The sequence below is a fragment of the Misgurnus anguillicaudatus genome, chromosome 19 (assembly GCF_027580225.2).
Source record: "Misgurnus anguillicaudatus chromosome 19, ASM2758022v2, whole genome shotgun sequence".
Lineage (NCBI taxonomy): Eukaryota > Metazoa > Chordata > Actinopteri > Cypriniformes > Cobitidae > Misgurnus > Misgurnus anguillicaudatus.
In genome coordinates, this window is record NC_073355.2 from 6,602,190 (window position 1) to 6,617,129 (window position 14,940).

The 14,940-nt window shown below is 38.1% G+C and overlaps 1 protein-coding gene across 1 annotated transcript; it reads right to left on the minus strand.

Annotated features, from left to right (window-relative positions):
* Positions 1-3,085: 3,085 nt before the first annotated feature.
* LOC129428196 (butyrophilin subfamily 3 member A3) lies at positions 3,086-10,442 on the minus strand. Its single transcript, XM_055185142.2, has 10 exons — positions 10,284-10,442; positions 8,373-8,441; positions 6,977-7,075; positions 6,767-6,868; positions 6,287-6,421; positions 4,974-5,111; positions 4,827-4,878; positions 4,640-4,666; positions 4,528-4,554; positions 3,086-4,154 (listed from the first exon to the last, which is right to left on the minus strand). The coding sequence occupies exons 2-10, from the start codon at positions 8,430-8,432 to the stop codon at positions 3,580-3,582; spliced, it is 1,215 nt and encodes a 404-aa protein (XP_055041117.2). The 5' UTR covers positions 8,433-8,441; positions 10,284-10,442; the 3' UTR covers positions 3,086-3,579.
* Positions 10,443-14,940: the final 4,498 nt, after the last annotated feature.

A 14,940-nucleotide genomic window follows, 5' to 3' on the forward strand; every position in this document is an offset into this window, starting at 1 on the left:
ATATTTTATGTTTTTATAACCTAAAGATGCTATGTGAAAGTTTGTAAAAGAAAATATTGGTATTCATCTTGTTACTTTCTTATAGAAAACACGTTTTTACCGAAATGGATTTATTGCGTTTTGGAACCAAACTCTTCATATATTTTTTAATATTGTGGTATTATTAACAAATGACTTATCTGTGAGCTTCATTATCATTATTTTTTAAAAATTAGTGTGTGCTCATAATCTTTATTCAAAAACGAAAATCTCCTCCCCTCCTCAAAACGATCTCTCTTTACTTCCAGAAATATGGTATGGCAGGTGGGCGGGGTCCAGGAGAAGATAGCTGCAATTAGCAACACGGCCCAATTTCAAACAATCCAATCAGATCTCGATGGACGAATTCAAGTCCAGCCCTGCCTTATTTCCTTTTTAGAAGTCGTTTCATTCAGATACGTCACCACAGGGAAAATAAGGCAATCGCTACTTCTGTTTCATGGCGACTTTAAAAGTAAAGTTGACAGCGATGCTATATAAGAACCATTCAGTCAAAATGGTTTTCAGAGAACCATTTTCTCAAAATCCAAAGAACCTTTTGTGAAACAAAAAGTTTTTTCAGATGTTAAAGAGCACCTATTTTCCGGTTCCTTTGGTGTGTAAGTGTGTATTAGTTCCTACATGTTAATATGCAAAGGTACAAATCCCAAAGTAAATGATTACGCGCGTTATCGTCTCCAACGTAATTCTCTTTTCTTGGACTACAACAAACACACGGATTGTGTTTACTTCCTGGGCCGATTGACGTGGACAAGACGGTCATTGAGTGCATTTACATGCACAGTCTTACGCCGATTATGCTTAATAAACTGATAACACGTGGGCTCATGTAAACGCGTAAAATGGTTTGCTTTAATCGGGGAAAGATAAATGGCGTAAGCAAAAACCGATCGGCACAGGTAGTTTTTTGTTCATTACCCAGATTTCACATGGCATGTAAACACCTTAACCGGCTTTCTCACGGTTTTGTCCATGTGCGCATGTCTCCGCGTATGAAAGATAAACGTCACACGCGGAAGTAAGTGCAAAGTAACGCATTAAAGTCTCCGCTTGACTAAAGCAGTCGGCAGAGAAACTAATAAAATAGCAGCTCATGTTACATTTACAGGTTCCTCAGACACGAGAAGAGATACAACAGTACAGCTTAAGACAGATATGGCGTTTACTTTTTGATCAACTATTATGTACTATAGGTGGTACTGGTGACGTCACTGCCTGCGAGAAAACTGATAAATCTTCAAGTCCCATGTAAACGCAGTTGTCTGCATAGCCGGCTTATTGATTTGCATGTAAACGCATTAAAACAGTTTTCTGTAATAAGCAGATTTTTGATATTTATCCGCTTATTCTGTGCATGCAAACGTACTCAGTATCATAATTCCATCTGCTTCCTAAATCACAGCTTTTAAAGAGTAACTAAACCCTAATCCAACTTTTTTTAGTTACTGATCTGTAAGAATGATGGTTTATTAGTGCTGTTCATTGATTTTAGTAAGTTTTTTGACATTTGGATATAAAGTGTTCCAATACTACAATATATGGTGTAAAAACGTCTGAGTGCTGCCCTCTTCAGGTTGAACGGTGGCTACTGCAGTTGAATTTTCCTATTGGATGTTGGGTCTAAAAAATGACTCGTGACGTAAGCAGGTTCAAGCTTACCACGCCCTTGTTACGATCTCACCACATGCTTGGTACGAGCTTAGTTCGTCCCCTCCATCTCGGTTGGGACCTGCCCACTTTTCTTGCATTTTTCAAATATTGCCAGTGGGTGGAGTCAGGCTCTGAGCAGGGGTTTAGTTACGCTTTAAGTAGTCTATTGGTGTGTCTAAAAGCGCTCCCTCGTTCACTCATTCACTATTCCCTAGGGAATGACAATTGAGTCCACTATATGGGGAAGAAGCAAATGAAAAGTGAGCGATTTCGGACACTGACGTAAATATCCCGCGTCAGAGAGCTGTCACAGAGATTCATCATAAACACCTGTGTGGCTTTATTGATGTGCTGTGAAACAGTAAAGTCTTCTTTCTTACATTTGTCATGTTTATTGTATTAGTTGATAATAAAAAGAACTAAACAACTGCTTATCATATTTATTTACTGCTGTTTATTTATTGTTTAATAAAAATTTGTATTCGATTTTAAATAAAAGATATTGCAATTATTTTTTTGTTTTATTTAAAGAAAGTAGAAAATAACTGACAAGAAGAACTAACAAAAGTGTATAAATGTACATTTTTGGTGCTTAATGTCAGTATCCTTCAGCTGAGTATGAGTGAGCGAGTGTACATCGAATGTACCCTCAAAATCAGAGTGCATTGTGGGTAAAAAGTAGTGAACGAATGTAGGGAATGAAGTTGGCTGTGTCTAAAAAATTTTAATTGCTGCCTCCTGACAGTCCTGAGGCAGCTTTCCAAGGCAGGAAGGCATCAAGGCATGTCCGAATTCAATGCTAGGTTTACTTCCTGTCTCCTGAGATACGCGTGGGCGTACAATAAGAATGTGATTGGTCGAGCCTGGTTGTTCGAAAAAATAAAATGGTGGCCAAGGAAGCAACTGGAGCACAAATTTAGTGTCAATAAATGTAGATGTTCACTTTTTATACCTTTTAATTGCATTTCTAGCGAGAAATTCGTATAGTAGTTTTCAAATATGTGATTAGTTATCGCAAAGGCGCTCTCTGTTTATATTTCAAACACGCTGCCTTTGAAGTGTGTCCGAAAGTCTTTCTCTGAGCTGCCTTCACGCCTCAGAAAAGTCATTTCCTCATGAGGCAGCGAGGCAACGAGTCCCTGCCTTGAGTTTTCGGACGCAGCCGTTGTTTTGGACACCACTACAAAATGGCCGACACCCTATATAGGGTACTATATAGTGGATAGGGAGCGGTTTCGGACAAAGCTTATGTTTTATACTTAAAGGCACACTTCATCTAAGCTATAACATGAGTACCCTGCATACCAACTGCTGAGCCTATATTCTGTAAAATTCTCATTCGTATTTGTGCTCCTACAGCAGGTTGAAACCTGAGAAATAAAAATGAAAACAGAAGTGAATTTGAATTTACATTTATTCGCATAAAGTGCATTTTCATGACAGGATTTAAGATTGTCAGATGAATATGAAAGTTTGAACACACTACATTAATAAAGTGCAGCAGCAGTACAATAACAGTAGCCGAAATAGATCTCACACTACTTTAATGAAGTTATTAATCATGACTCCAACTAACATGATCCAGTGTTTTATTTAATGCTAATGAGAGGCGTAAAGCAGTAGCTCTCAACTGGTTTAGTTTTTCAGACTCATACAGTATTGTTTTTGATGTAATCTAAGTTATATTTTCTATACCAATAAGCCGCGTTGACTTAAGACATATTCGTATATTAACAAAAGTTGGAGAGAGCACAAGAAAGTGGACTTGCTGACAATCAATATCCATCACTAATATTGTCAACCGCATGCTACTATTAAGCACTGTGTGTCTGCTATATGCAACCCTACCAATTGAGAACCACTGGTGTGAAGATTAAACACCCCTATTGTTTATAAACTGGGGGTCTCAACCCACAGACACATGCTGGGACACACGCAGTTGGCCCTGCCTTCAGGTGACAGGATCACCAGGTCTTTCACGATCTCCACCGTCCCGAAGAGCGGGAAGAGTTTACCGTCGAACGACTCATTGTAGGTGTAGATGTGAGAGCGACGCTCCACGTCATAAAAGGACAGCTGACCCTCATCGAAATCCAGGTGGATGCCAATCTTCCGGGGAATGGAGTCGGCAGGCAGGGAGGTGAAGGGGACGGTCAAGGCCTTCAGCTCGGTGCCTCGCTCCAAACGCAGGGTAAGGTAGCCGGTGTCGGTGTTCAGGGACTTAAAACCCTTACGCAAGGCCGACTCCTTGGCCACACCGATACGCCAGTCCATTTCTCCGACGTCAACCTGCCAGTAATGGCGACCGGAGCTGAAACCTTCCGTTCCGACCGCGCACCACCAACCGTCGAAGCGCTGATGATAGTTGGGCACGTCTTTACGCTCGAAACCGCAGCGCATGCGCCTCTTATTCTCAGCGATCAGCAGGTCAGGGTTGGCCGTGTCCAGGTCTAGAGTCACCAACTCTATGATGGAATGAAAGGTAAAATGTATTTTATTCAATTATAATCTATAATAATACCAATACTTAGCAAGCTGAATACTTGGGCAGCCTTCTAAGATGCCTTCTTTTGGCAGCATCACATTCATCTTTTCTGAGGGGAATGCAATCCCACAATGCATTGCATCAATGATTTCATTCTATCTTTAATCTGTTGTGCCAAATACCTTCATGTTATGTGTTTTTTTGTGTGTTATTACAGTTTTGTGATATTAGCTTAACAACATGCTAACATTTATATGATTTTGTCATTTATAAAGTCTACTTCTTAGTTGCCTTAGAAGGTTGCTGTCAATATAGACGGTAGGCTAAATTTTGAAACAGAGCTTAGATTTTACCTCCGGGATCACAGATCCAGTTCCAAACTGAATAAAAGATTAACAAAATCAAAGTTATGTTAAAGTTGTCTGGATTATTTGTTCAGATGAGAAGGATGAACAGATAACTCACCTGTGTGAGGAATGTAGGGGGTGGCACCTGAATGAAAACCAATACACAGAATGCATTGATATAAAGAAATGCTTGCTGTAATTTTGTTTTGAAATTATGCATTAAATGTCCCTACTAGCAAACAGGTATCATTCAATTCATTTTCAAATTCTTTCGGATATGCAAGAATCCAAAAAAATGACCTCACCAATTTTTTGGCTCCTCTGTTTCCACATAAGCCACTTTTGGGGAATGTTCTCCTAAACACACAAAGAAAAAAATTTTTTGGTTACCATAAAGAAGTTCATCCACTGAAGTATTTCTTGATGTTGCTGTATCTTTATTTTCTTTATACCTTGTCTATTTCTTTGTTGAGAAGGGTCCAGAACACCAGCTCCATAGCTGACTGTAAAGTGACCATATGGCCTCTTCTCCAGTGATTCTCAAAATCATCCAAAACCAACACCACCTGCTCTCCAGGCCAGACACTTTGCTACACATGGAGGAAGAACATGGGATTTTTCCTACATGATACATCTATTATTTGTATATTAGGCCTTCTGCAAAAGATTTGAGTTGGCATCTGTAATCGGATTACAAACCAAAATACGAGGGGACATTTACACAACATTTTCGCTTTTCCAGTTTTCGTTTTCCAAAATCATTTTTGAAAACTATGATTGTTATTGTTTCTGTATGAACATCAAAACTGCAAATCTGTGAAAACTGTGATGTTGTGCATGTATAGTGTCCGTTCAGTCTACAGGCATGCATGAGTACTTGACAACTGCAACAACAATGGCGGTTCACAGGACTGTGTTTGTGCTACTTAGTTATACTACGGTTGAATGCTTGAATCTGATTGGCTGATGAACGTTCTGAGGTGTGTAATTATTTTCTGGGAAACGCACAGCGAATGTAGTTCCAGGCAGCTCTCTTGACCGCATTACAGTTCCATATCACTTCACATAGTTAACTGTAATAACGAACTAACAAAAACAACATGACAGACGATTTTTCGAGGCAATAACAGCGCTGTTTAGAGACGCACAGTGGTAGCCTCGTTCACACAATCTCTCTCTCTCGCTCGCCCTTTCGCTCTCTCTTTCTCTTTCTTTCTCTCTCTGTGTCTCTGCCGCTCTCGCTTTCTTTCTAATAACTTCATTAATAACTGCATTAGAATGCTATCAACGGCTTAAACCTCCATTGCCAGCTTTAAAATTACATTTTGGAACAAGCAAAAAAGCTGTTGGATGAGACGCAGAAGAAATAGTCCTACTCACAATAGCGATTTAAGTACAAAAACCAAACGAATCCCTTTAAATATATCATATGATCGATGCCTTGAGGTGTGGTAACCGTAGTATAAGTGGAATAATTGACTCTGGGTCGTTGAATTATTAAAAAAATAATGCATTATTTTTTAATAATTTAACGACCCGTCGTCAATTATTCCTTACTTATCACTCTGTAGATGAATGTGTATGTGTGCAGACGTGTAGTGTTTCTTAACAAAGAAACATCGCCAACTACTGGCCTGGCACACATAATAATTGTTTTAAGGGACTGTTTTAACAATGTTGCGAACTGTAGTCAAACATTTTCAAGGAAAAACATTTCAAATATTAGTACAATCATTGTCGTGTTTTAATAATCATGTTTGTGTACCTCAGGTTGAGCCCTCAGGTCTTTGATCCAGGTGCAAATGACTCTTTTGGCACTCTCCATATCCTGCTCACTGCTCAGAGCCAAATCCTTCCAGTCACTTTTCTCTGGCCATCCATCCGTCTGCATCGGTCTCTTCTGTTTGAACAATATAGAGACTGTTTACACCTGCTATTAAAATGTGTTTTGGTCGATCAGATCACAGGTGGACGGCGCTAAATATAGGAGAAAATGGGGTGTAAAACGTTTTGAGCTTGTCCCCTTCTGACCACGTTCAAAGGTAGTAAAAACCACATTTACCTGAATTGCTTTTGTGGTGTGGTATGTATAACTGTATACGTGCATAAAGAATGATGAAGCAGGTTAATTTGTAGTCATAGTACAATTTATGTAACTGTACAGTATATCACATTATTCTTTTAACATTTTTATATGAGGACAGAAAAGCTCAGTCTGAACCTGGTTTAACATTCAGTATCTTACCTTGCTCTCTAACACAGATGCCCACTCCAGAATGACGGCCTTGCAGGTAAGAACGGGCCAAACATCCTCACATCTGGAGATATGCTCCAGCACCTCCGACCTCTGACAACAACAATGATAGCACGCATTCATCCCCATATCTCAGTGAGTATCTTATGATCATCGTCAGTTATATACTGTATGTGATGTGTATTAGATGTTTATCTGTACCTGACAGACTCTGCCCAGATCCTTAGCAAGGCTCACAATGAACTCCTGGCTGTCATCCAGAGGTTCTTGCTTCTCATTTTTCGACTTTTTGCGAAACTCCTGTCCATGAAAAATTAGCAATTATGTTTTTCGTGAAATACACAGACTGATAATAATCCAAAAGCAATGTTGTGAAAGGTTTATTTAATTATTCGTTTTTTTTAAGAAGACAATTTGATTGATTTGAATGAAATGTTCCTCCCCATTGCCACCTTAAATACCTGTCATCTGCATTTTATGTTATTGGTTTGGATTTATTAATAATTTAATTGCTTTAATAGAACAGTTGGGGAGGAATCTTGTAAACTAAAACTTCCCATATTATTTTCTAGGGATCGACCGATATGGATTTTTCAGTGCCGGTGCCGATTTCTGTTTCATCAGCCTTAGCCGATGACCGATACAGGCTGCCGATTTTCTTGAGCCGATATTTGGAGCCGATACTGCTTTTGCTCACTCAGTTTACATCATAAAAATGACACAATGATGATGCCAAATGTTACAAGTCTCAATTTAAAAAAAGTAACAATTATAGAACTTAAAAAAACTATATTTAACAAATAGTAAAAACAGGTGAGGGTGCTATGGAACCACCTTTTGTTGTTGTCATGGAAAGGTTGGTTGTTTTTAGTCACATGACCTGCAATCGCTTGCACCTTCCAGCACTCTGTCTGTAAATAATGCCGGAAAAAAATATCGGCGAACGCGGCAGCCACATATCGGCCGATGCACATAAAACTCGCAAATATCGGCCCGATATATCGGTCTATCACTATTATTTTCTTCCCAAAGGCAAAGAAGAAAACAATTCATTGAAAAGGAGAAAAATGCTGTCAGCATTTTAAAAGAAAAAAAGAATGTTCTCCATACTCTTCTGCCACCATACAAAAGCTTTGTGCAATGTATAGCTCTCCAATCTCATTTGTGTTTGTGTTCAATTGATATAATAGTGCCAAATAGATCATGCACAGTCATATGTACTGCCTTTATGATATTTTTGGTGCTTTAAACAGATATGTTTAAATATGTATATTCTGCCTAACATCTATTGTGTTTCACAGAAGAAAGTCATAGAGGTTTGAAGCGACATGAGGGTAAACACGTTAAAATGACTTGATGTTCATTTTTTGTAAACTGCCCCTTTAAGGTTGTTCACGGAAGTAACTGGCAAGCAAACAAAGTACAGTGTTTTCATTAAAATGCTCCTCATGTGTTGCCTACTTTCTCAATCCGTCTCTTCGGGATATCTCTTTGCCTCACATATTACTGGCATCAGTTAAAATAGCCAGCACAGCCATTAATCTTACTTTTGTACCAAAGGACACATAAGAGGGATCATTGTTTATTTTCAAGGTACCTTAAACTTCATGGTAACATTCTTAGTTGGTTCAACCAGAAACTGAAGACACTGCATCATCTTGGCTTCCTGAAGAGAAGAAATCACATACATTTGGCTTAAATCTTGTCTTAAAGTTCTTGCCTAAACCTTTGATGTTTCTAGGCCTTGTGCAGGTGGAAAATATTACATTAGAAGAGTGATTTGAGATTGCTCTATATGCGGCATGTAGTTAAATTACTGCAAGTTTCTTTTAAATTGTTGTTTCAAATGGTTGTTAAAAGTTTTTTAGTACACTATTATATTGGTCTTGTCAAAGATGACTTTTATTTTAGATTTTATAAAGATTTTTAAAAACTGATTTGTTTCTTAACATCATTAATTTGATTGGATATAAACTTTCTATTTCAAATGCACTGAATACCTTATTTCTTATTATTAGATTTCTTTTGTTACTGTTGTGACAGGTCAGAAATTAAGAGGGATTGTGTCAAAAATATCAGCAAATGAATGCCCACAAACTGCCAAAAGTATTTAAATGAGATCTTATGTTTTATATTATAACATCTGATATAATTAAACAATATCACAAGAGCAAGCAAGCTGTTTTTGTTTAATATGAGCAAGTTTGCAAATATAAAATTGAGTTTAAACAAACATTATTTTTAGACGTTTAGGGCGATGAAAATAGTTCAAAACAAATTCATACAAGCTCCTTAGCATAGAAAATGCATATATATATATATATATATATATATATATATATATATATATATATAGTATTATTTATTTTAACAAACAAATCAGATAATGCATCAGCAATTTAGTGATATCCCTGCATATATATATTTAATACTATTATTATAATAATACTATTATTTTATATTATTATATTATATCTGTAATACATTTAATTTATATATTTAATATATAAATAATACAATATATAATAATATATTTATTTTATTTATTTATTTAATATAATATATATTTATTTAATAATGACTTTATAAGGTATTTTGGTGTATTTTTTATTCATTTGAAAACGGCTGGTCTTGTCTTGGTCTTAAACCCTCAAAGTCTTGGTTTGGTCTAGATTATATTGCTAAGGTGTTACTAGACATACATATGCATAATAGACAGATCAAGGAGGTTTTACTGGTTTTAAGAAAACCATAGTCGAGGTAAATATGTGCTAACGCAGCAACCAGCTAGTTTTACAACAGATAAATGATTAACAATAAGCAGAAATGCATGACTGGTTTTTATGACCAATAAGTCACACCTTGCCCTTGACTTCAATAACTGTATAAAATTCAGTGTTGATGCATCACACAACCACATGGTCAACGGTAAGACAGAACCAGTTCAGATTTTTACATAATGTGGATCTCTTTGGCATCACAGCCTATATAAATATTTGAATCTAACTGTATTGAACGTGACTGACACACACATAAGCTCACAGTTTTGTTCAGCATGTGATTTTCCAACCATATGTGATAAGGTAGCAAATATGATATGACAAGAAGAGGGGAATAAAAAAATGACGTGCAGATTTGTTTCTAAACAGAGAGATCATTTAACATCAAAGGGCTCTGCAACATACATGCAGTTGTTATTTTGTATGCATATAAAAACAGTAGCAGTATTATGAGTGCAATGCTGATTCAATAAAAGCAGTCTAGACGTGCAGAAATACTGTAGACACATGACACTGCTGCATTGCACATCTTGTATGTAGCCTATATTTATGAGACAATGACCTTGTTATGTTCAGACAACGCATTTTGCACAATACGCAGAGCACTGTATGTAAACAATACCATGCGGTCTCTTTCATGACGTATGAGAAAATAAAGGCTGACAGAACAGTCATATTAATAAAGCTCGTGCATAACAACATATTTGTCTTTGCAACAATCGCCCTACCTGTTAGAGATGTGCTGTTCCGCTAGATGAATTGATGTCGACAGAGATAAAGTATGTGTAGAGTTATACTGCAGCGAATGCTTGACCTTGTTTACGTACCATGACTACACGGAGCCGAAAACGAGCGAACATGACTCGGGGGTTTCCGGAAAGCCGATTTGGAGCGAAAGCGGCGCCATATTTGTTGTGGCCATTTTTACTTTTGGCCAGGGTAACAGAAATAAATGTTGGTCTGGATCTTAATGTTCACCAGGGGCTATGCTAGACATAAAGATCTAGGGCACAACCCCCCCCCCTTTCTGATTTGTTTATGAAAAGCCTGCTGCGTGTAAGAAGTGTGCAGCACTTCAATAGCCTACTAATTTACTTTGCTTAACTCACTACACTGCAGCAAGATAAACATGTGTGTATTTAAAAAATATATATTTTTAAGTATCATCTTTATCATATTTAACCATTATTAACATGTTTGGAGGCATAAATGGCATACAATGTGTGGAAATAATGACTGCAAAGAAAACATTTATAAATAGCCTACAATAACAATATTTTAAAATGGACATACCATGACTTTTCCATGTTTAAGTGCTATAATTGGGTCCCCAGTGCTTCTATCAACCTAGACAATGTGAAAAAGATCAACCCAGTAACTAGTGTTGGTAAACCATTCTCCACAAATGTCACTGAAATGTGGCTCCCCTGGTGATGTCAGAAGGGGATAATACTGCCCCTTATCACAACACAACATGCTGGTATGCTGATGACCACCAGCACCAAACCAGCATGGAAATTATGCTGGTCTATGCTGGTGGTCACCAGCAAACCAGCACCAAAACACAACATATGCTGGTCTTGCTGGTATGCTAGGGTGGCCATTCGTGCCAGTTCCGCCGGACACATCCCGAACATGTTTTCGGGTTCGTTCTCCGGAAGTCGCGTTGGTCGACCGCAAACGTCATCAAGGTTTAATATTTCGGGTTTAATTTCGAAAAGCAATCGTTACATTTCAAGGTAAGAATGAAACTACAATGATTGTATGTCTTAAAATAAATAAATCTTAATTTCCGAACGTATTTTAACTAAAATGTGAGAACCTCGATGACGTATGCGGTCGAGCAACGCGACTTCTGGAGAACGAACCCGAAAACATGTTCAGGACGTGTCCGGCGGAACTGGCACGAATGGCCACCCTATGGTATGCTGTTTTTTCAGCAGGGTATACTAAAATAATCTTTGTCATAGTTACTGCTAACTGTTTAAGTAGTGTACTAGAGCTAGTGAACTAAATATTAATTTCATATCTGACAATACAGAATAGTACATAACACATACATGTGTTCATTTTCTCAGCAACAATGCAATTTGCAGGCAAAATAAACTTTAAGAGTATCAACGTGGACCTTCTCAACTTGGCCTTTACCGTGCAAACAGCTGGCTCTGTTCTTTTCATTGTGTTTGTTGTGCCATGATGTGATCGAACTTCTGTTTCCTGTCAGATTGAAGCGACTTCCAGTTCCTCCTCACACTGAAACGACTGGTGTTCTGTCGAAGTCTGTTCCCTTTCTGCATTGCAGGCAGGGACGTGCACAGGAATTTTAAGGGGCAGTTGCTCTGTCCTAAAAAAAGGGCACCCCCCTGAAAAAAAACTTATGTTTGGTGATTTTAATAAAGACCCTGTTATTCTCAGTCCTTCATATAGGCCGTGTTTGCCTAATGCCTACCAAAAAAATAGTAGCCTAGGCTGCTTGTCTGCAATCTATGATAGCTAGCTGCTATCTGTCTAATTATTTAGGCTAACATGGCAAACTCAGCCTGGATTTATGAAGATGTTAACAGAGGTGGAAAGAGTAGCCAATAACTTTACTTAAGTAAAAGTACAAGTGAGTAAAGAAATAATTACGCAAGTAGAAGTAAAAAGTATGCAATGAAAATAATACTCAAGTAGTGAGTTACTAGTTACTCATGAAAAAATAAATCTAGGTATACATACATGCACGCGCACACACACACACTATCCACTGCCCACCATAAGTATCAGAACACTAAAGACAAGATTTTTCTTTTTACTCTTGAGACCAGATATTGGTAAGATACATATCATTATGTCAGAATTTTAGAATGTCATATTTTATTAATCTTTGTTTATGTTTCAACACATACATGCTTTAACAACAAAGAACAACAGCATTAAATGCTGACTTATGTGTTGTACCCAAATGCACACAAGTGAATCAAACTGATCCTACACATTTTATGCTTTTCATGTGTAAACAATCAGGACACAGCTCAGTGCCCATTAAAAAAAAATAATGTGACAGATTCTGTACTTTTGTCTCATGTTCATCTTTTAATGTTTAGACATTTCTTGACTCCACAGCAAACAGAGCAATACTTATGAAGGACACTTATACATTATGTGTAAAACTGCAACACAAACAGTACAGAAAAAGAATACAAACACAGAATAGACAAGCATTACAAATTAACTCTAGTCTCAATGTTGATGTAGCTTATAGCTGAAATATCAGACTGTAAACTCATAAGAGTTTTGCATTCACTATATATAAAGTTAGAATCTCCTAAGATGGTCTGAGGACATTGACAGTTTACACTTACATGATACAAACTGATTTTAGACAAAACTCATGTTTTCTTATGTTGTCATGTCGCGTGTGTTTTGTGAAGATCACTTACATCAGTACAGTATACAGCGAATCAGACGTCAATCATCGATGGATTTTCTGGAGGCTGCACGCGTTTAACTGTGTTTGACGACGAACAGGTCACGCGTATATAATGGCGGGTACATGTGTGAAGTGCTGCTTTTAGTTAAAAGACTGGTAAATTCATATCCTCGTCACCCAAAACTGTTTATATTCTGCGTGTTTCTACATAGGCTACGAGTAAAACAGCATCAGACGATTCCGTGTTTGCAGCGATCTGAACAATTCATTCAAACTGATTCGCGAACCATTTCAAAGTTTGGCCCATTTGCTTTGTAAAGAATCGATTCAAAAGACTCATTTATTTGCAACACTTTGTAAGGAATCGACTCAAACGAGTCATTAATTCGCGAATGCCTCAGAAACACGAGACAGCAATTTAATAATGAAATATAAATTTCGTAATTAATTAAAATACAGTAACGAAGGAACGCTGCACAATGTAAACGAAGTAAAAGTAAAAAAAATTCCACCTCGGAAGGGCAACTTGAGTCGAGAAGGGCATATGGGCAGTTGCCCGGGCAACCTGAGCAACCCCCCTGTGCACGTCCCTGATTGCAGGCATTATACCCTTTACACATCTGTCACAAATACGGCTAGAAGATGTACATCTTCTTTTCGATTACGACACAATCAAACTTGACATCTGAAGGACACAGATTCTTCATTAAGCAGTAATTGTTTAAAGGGCACCTATTATGCAAAATCCACTTTGGACTTAATGTGTGTTGGCAGCCTAAAATGAAAAAAATCCACCCGCTCCTTGTTTTTAAATCCCCATTAAACCAAAGCAGTCTCGTTAGACATGCCGTTTTGATTCTCTTATTAATGTGAGGTCACATTGTTAAAAACCCAACCCTCTTAAAGTCCTGCATTACCATAGTTTCCACCCTCAGCGAGTTGTACTCTGTCCACTAGATCCTCTTGTCTCAGACTGTATTAATCAGATCTATTTGAACTGAAAATGTTCACTGTCTGTTTGTAAGGAAGTGAGGAGCTGTAGCTCTTTTGCATTTAAAGGTACAGACATTAAAACAGTGAAACAGACAAGATTTAATTTCTCGGTATCCTAGAGACCAGGCTCTAAGAATATCAAGGCAGACGCTCTCTCTCGTATTCATAATGATCCAGAACTCATTAAAAAAACTGAGAATGTCATCCCTGAAATGCTCATCATCGTCCCCGTTCAATGGGATGTCATAACAGAGATCAACCAGGCCAACACTCTCTCTCCTCCTCCCACTGACTGTCGACGAGGGAAAACTTTCGTACCAGAACCACTATGTCAGAAACTCATTGAACACATCCATACTTCACTCAGCTCAGGTCATCCAGGCATTACAGGTACACTTAACCTATTACAAAACAAATTCTGGTGGTCCTCTATGTCTACAGCTACTACCACATTCATCAAGAACTGCGCTGTATGCAACACGGTCAAATCATCATCACACCAATGTCCAGCTGGCCTGTTACAACCATAACCCATCCCGGAACCCCCTTGGTCACACATTGTCATAGACTTCATCACGGATCTCCCCAAATCTAATAACCATACCGTCATCCTTACAGTAGTGGACAGGTTCTCCAAAGCATGCCGTCTCATACCCCTAGTCAAGCTTCCTACAGCCTTTGAGACAGCGGAGGCACTATGCAACTGGGTTTTCCGGTTCTACGGACTTCCAGAGGACATTGTGTCAGATCGGGGATCACAATTCATGTCTAAGGTTTGGACCGCTTTTTTCAAATTACTAAACGTCAATATCAGTCTGACTTCAGGGTATCATCCTCAATCCAGCATTCAAACGGAGAGGCTCAACCAAGAAATTATCCGCTTTCTACGCTTCTACTGCCAGCGAAATCAGTCGGATTGGAGTAAATACTTGATGTGGGCGGAATATGCACAGAACTCTTTAATCAAACCCGCTACTGGT